We start from the raw sequence: 5,365 nt of genomic DNA, 5'->3' as shown, positions 1-5,365 counted from the left end.
ATGCTATACCTAGTCCCATCACCATTATTCTCCTTTTCATTTCTGTGAGCAAATTTATCTCAGCTACTTATTCCATTTGGATTTGGATTAGAAAACAAGGCACAACAAACTTAGTAATGATTTCTTATTCAATCTATCAAATAGGAGCACTTTTAACTCAAAAAGTATTTAATTTATGCTCTTAATTTTGCCACTTTACCATTCTGTTATTCTATACTCATGAAAAATAACTTCAAATTACATCTATAGTTCTTCCATATTTAAATTTTCAGCCCACAAACACTTGCTAATGAAATGTTTATTAATAAATACTTTAATAGCTTAAAAGTTAAAATGTTCCATTTATCAATTAAAAATTTCGATATTAAAACCGTAACAATTATCACATACCCATGTTGACTAAGAACTTTTGTGTTGTTTGATTTAATAATTAAAAATTGAAAAAGATTATCAACTTAATTAAAACCCCATGTGTTGTCACCGAAACAGAGAGATGTAAGAACAAATACACTACAATACTGCGTATAATCAACAAACTCATTATCATGATGAAATGAATGCATTCAATACTAAGCAAAGCTAATTGCTTTTTCTTCTATACCAATTCCCAATTGAACATGTCCTACCACCCATTTTCCAAATTTTATACATAACATCAATACACTGCTTAGTAACTTCAAAGCCTTTAACAAGCTCAAACCATAATTAACAAAAATTATTGTTTTAAAAAAGAGAGAAGCAAATATCACAAGCTTAACATAATTATTATTTGATGCTTAATTATTTAACTGCACAAAATAGCGGTAAGCAGCAACTTTTTTCTTCCTAGAGGCACTGTTATCAACAGAGAGCACCAATTTGCCTGATTCCTTTGAAGTGAATGTGTTGTGGATGGCTTCTTCTGAGGCTTCAACTTTCCTTGCCCTCTCAACTGCTATGGTGTAGCTGCCTTCTTCATTTGGGACAAACTCAGCACTGTATTCCAAGTCCCAACCTCCCACCACTATGTCCCATGTGATACTTGCACCACTCTATATATCAATCACAACAAATTAACAGCTAAAAAAAGAGTAATATTAGAGACCCAATTTTTGTGTAGTCAATATCTGCCAATTTCTTGAAAATTTGTTTATTTATCTTATCATAAACCCTTGGCTCTAGACTCTAAATTATAAATTCTAAAACAAAGTTGGCTAACTAAAAGTGGCTAATTTTTTTTCTTATATAAAAAAATATTAGTGTTTTTGTTGAAAATAGGATTATTTGGTATAATTACAGATGAGTGGATTTTATAGGTGGGGAGTCAACACGTGGGGGGGATGCAACACGTGGCAACATCCTGACCAACACGCAAGACGTGTTGAATAATTTCCACAATACTGTAATACACTTCAAATGTCAATATTCAAACAAAACATCATTTCCATTTCTATATTAAAAATGATTTCCGACTAAAAGTTGGTTTCCTTATTTTTTTTTTAACGAAAACAAAATGCATTGCAACATATACATAGAAAGTAAAAGGTTATAGTTTAAAAAATGTGGGTTGCCTAGTTTGTTAGGGTGGGTTAGTTGAAGCAAGACTTAAAAAAGGTACTATTACTATATACCCAAGCAACGGGTCTTTCAATATAAAGCATGAACAAAATAGTGTGATTGGAAGAAGGTTAAGTGTGATTAAATTCAAGAGGGATTATTAGCCTTGTTGCTTTATAATAGGAAAGACAAAAAAGGAAGCTTGATGTTCAAGCATCCTACTTTATCACAAAGTTAAGAGACAACTTATTCCACGACGAATTGGAAAAAGATACCTTTGAAATTTATAAAATTCATGGTTTCTCAAGATATCACTCTCCCTATGTAACACTTGGAAATTCAAAGGAATAATGCTCATAGGGAGAGGAGAGGCTACTTTAAGAACTGAAATGATGTTTGCACTAGTTTAGTATTTTTTGTATACAGCTCTTTTTTACATTTTCTTTTTCTTTTTATAACATAAAAGACAAATTTATCTTCTCTCACTCCTTATCAATTTTTTTATCATTCTTCCTTTATAAATTTTTTACTCGAGGCCAAAAGGAGGAATAGCCTTTATCTAAAGGCCAACAGTTACTAGTTACCATTATAATCCTGATGGGGAAAATTATATAGAAATGTGGCAAATTGTCTACCTCAATGCCTTCAATTTGTATGTTAACTTTCTCTCCTCCTTTAACTGTGAACTCAGAAGCAGGTTTTGGGGGACCATTTTGCAAATCACTAGTCTTACTCAGTCCTCCATACCTTACAGGAATATCCTCAGGCCTGATAAATCTGAACAATAACACAACAAAAGCCACACCTCAAATTTCCAAATCAAAAAGAAAAAGGGGAAATTGTGGGGGTAAGAAGCACCTTTTATTGGTGTAGGTGCTTCGTTGGAATTGAATTTAAACAAATGATTAAAACACAAAATCAAAAGTAGATACTAGACAGTAGATAAGGAAGTTGAGGGTAATTTTGGAATATTGTTATAGATAAAATTAAGAAATTTTTGGGAAAAATTAATATTTCTAGATAAAAAATTAAACATTACATAGAGTAACAATTAGTCTCACTTGTAAAGTGTCTCAGCAGCATTTCCTTCTTTAGAGATCACAAACTTGCTCTTTGTTCTTGGGGTCAGAAATGGACAGAACATTGAATACAGCACTGAGAAGTACCATGGCACATTGATGAAAATCTGGAAACCAACCACAATAAATAAATAAATAATTGAAAAGAAAACAGTGGAATTTCTGTCAAACCAGACCACAGGTGCAGTTGAAATTACATGACATTAATAACAGTCACCAAACAACTGCATCCACAACCCCATTCACACCAAAAACAGAAAATTGTTCATGTTTCAAATAAAAACAACACCACAACATGGGTCATTTGATCTATGTACTGGAATTCACCAAAGTAGGCACAATTTGCCAATTATCTCAACACAAAAATACAAAAAAATATGGAGCACATCCTATTTAAAAAAAATAAGAAAAGTAAATACTCAAATTGCTCTCTATAAAATTTTAGATAGAACATTTTGCTATCCAACAAATTTTTATTCTTTAGAAGTCTTCAAATTACTCTCATCGAATAGGTTGGTATCTCTATCGCTTTCAATCATATATTTAATACGACCATGTTAATGTATAATAAAATCAGCTACTAAAATGAACTACAAGGGTAGAATTTACCTTAAAATACAAAATATCCATTAAAAATAAATTAACCTAAACATTTATATTTATACAGACAAATTAGTCCCTCTTCAAAGAACCAATCTGTTAGAGACCAAAGTGAATTAACAAAATTAACTAGCAATTTTACCTTGCGAGCCACCATTTCAGGATAATTATCTTGAAACAAAGACAAAATGTGATTAGAAGCAACCCTTAACTCTCTCTTTGGCATGTCCTTAAGATCAGTAACCTGAATGAGAGAATTAACCCCACCAGGCTTAAAATTCAGAAGCTTAATACCCCTCTCAAGAACCTGAACCCTCCATCTCAAGAACTTGTTCAGCTTCTCTTCATCATCACCACCATCACCACCACCGCCAAAAACCTTCTCATACATTCCCTTATCTTTGAACAAGCCATAATCATTGTAACACACAGGGTGGCCTTCTCTGTCATAGCCTTGCATATAAGCTACTACTCCTTCAAGATCCTTGAAGCCTAGCTCCTCACCAACAATGGCGTCGGCACCGAATTCCTTCCTCCATGAGAGGGATTTGAGGAGCATGGCGAGGGAATCAGAGACTCTGAAGTCTCTTGCTCTGAGGAACTTTAGGAGAATGACGTCGGCGTTTTCAGTTCCGGTGAGCAAGGGAATGCCCCACATCGAATAATAGTCATTGTTGTTGTTGGATTCTCCAGAAGAAGCAATGGAGTTGAGCTTGTTCTTGAGTTCTTGAAGTGATTTGTTCTCAGAGGGTTTGAGTTGGGAGAGGAAGTAGGTGTCTTCCTTGAAGGAAGAGGAAGAAGTTGCGGTGGTGAAGATGCTCCGCTTGTGGAAGGGATAAGGAGAAAGAGAACTGGAAGAAGAAGAAGAAGGAGAAGAAAGGAGTGTCGAGGTGTCCATTACTACTGTGGAGAATTTCTGCATGAAAACAATGGCTGATTTTTCTTCTCTGAATGGAAGAAAAGACAAAGAAAACAGAGCTTTTTGTTTTTTGACTTTTTGGTATGAGAGAGAGAGAGAGGAAAAGAAGGTGTAATAGGAGAGAAGAAGAAGAAAGAAGAGAAGAGATTTGTGTATTTTAGGAGAAGTGGTCGGAGTTTGAAGTTAGCTTCTTGTTTGTTCTGAGTAAATGGCGGAAGCAAATTTAAACAGTGTACTCAGAAGGATACCACACACCCGCGGATATTTTTTTTTTCATTTTTAATCAGAAATGAATTTAAAAACAAATAAATGAATAAAAAACAAATAGATCTTGAGCTTTTTAAACGTGGATATTTTTGTCTCTCAATCAATGTTAAAAAATACATTTAAATGTTTCACCTTATAAAATTGAGCTGTTCGTGTTAGTTGATGATGTGAATAGGAAATAAATTATTAAGGAGAAGTATATGAAATCAAGAGGTGATCAACCAAAATTTAAATAACTTAACTAATTTATAATTATATTTAATTAATTTTATTTGTTTTTAATTTATAATATTTGATATTAATTGTTTTTCACCCCAAATTAAAATTCTGAATGATACGTTGAAAAAATACGAAACTTCCAACAATTTCGATTCTTAGTATATAAACAAATTTATAAAATATATAAAATAACATCAATTTAGTATGAAAAAGAAACATTCTGATATTTAGTAGAAGAAATATTCTAATACATAGCATAAACACCATCCACGTAGAAATTTTGAATTCACCCAGAAGTATTTGGCTGATCTTTGGCTAGTACCCTCTTGGTTTCTAGCATTATTAAATTATGAGAAAGTATATGGAACCAAAAGCTAACCAGCCAAAAATTAAACAAAACCACATTAATTTAATTTAAATTTTAATTAATTTAATTTATTATTAATTTTCAATATCTGTTATTAATTGCACACGAATTAAAATCACATTTTGACTATTATGGTTCAAAAAAACGCTCTTGGGATCACGAAGCAAGGAAATCAAGCCAGAATCAAACTTCCTCTTCCCTTTGGTCAAGCCCAATTCAAACTTTCTCTTCATTTTGGTGGCGCAATGCATTGTTTTACCTGAATATCATTGACGGCGCTAACCTCCTCCGTCGGACCATCCAAGCGCCGCTCTTTTCCCAAGTGAAGTATAGCCTCCCGAAAATTCATCCTATCATGGTGACTACGGTACACGGTTC

At 33.0% G+C, this 5,365-nt stretch overlaps 1 protein-coding gene across 1 annotated transcript; it reads right to left on the bottom strand.

The window, feature by feature from the left end:
• Positions 1–519: 519 nt before the first annotated feature.
• On the bottom strand, positions 520–4,405 carry LOC107639657 (patellin-6). Its single transcript, XM_016343209.3, has 4 exons — positions 3,358–4,405; positions 2,598–2,722; positions 2,172–2,313; positions 520–1,031 (listed from the first exon to the last, which is right to left on the bottom strand). The coding sequence occupies exons 1-4, from the start codon at positions 4,135–4,137 to the stop codon at positions 777–779; spliced, it is 1,302 nt and encodes a 433-aa protein (XP_016198695.1). The 5' UTR covers positions 4,138–4,405; the 3' UTR covers positions 520–776.
• Positions 4,406–5,365: the final 960 nt, after the last annotated feature.

The sequence above is a fragment of the Arachis ipaensis genome, chromosome B4 (genome assembly GCF_059453495.1).
Source record: "Arachis ipaensis isolate K30076 ecotype BB chromosome B4, ASM5945349v1, whole genome shotgun sequence".
NCBI classification, from domain to species: domain Eukaryota; kingdom Viridiplantae; phylum Streptophyta; class Magnoliopsida; order Fabales; family Fabaceae; genus Arachis; species Arachis ipaensis.
Note: the sequence above shows the minus strand (reverse complement) of the source record. Positions and strands in the feature narration are given on the sequence as shown.

What these genes read in the sequence shown, in the direction of transcription:
- LOC107639657 (XM_016343209.3), bottom strand. Translation starts at nt 4,137, where the DNA reads ATGCAGAAATTCTCCACAGTAGTAATGGACACCTCGACACTCCTTTCT. An exon ending in GCTGCTGAGACACTTTACAA is followed by an intron (nt 2,314 to 2,597) that starts GTGAGACTAATT and finishes GTTATTGTTCAG; the next exon opens with ATTTATCAGGCCTGAGGATA. An exon ending in TACAAATTGAAGGCATTGAG is followed by an intron (nt 1,032 to 2,171) that starts GTAGACAATTTG and finishes ATTGATATATAG; the next exon opens with AGTGGTGCAAGTATCACATG.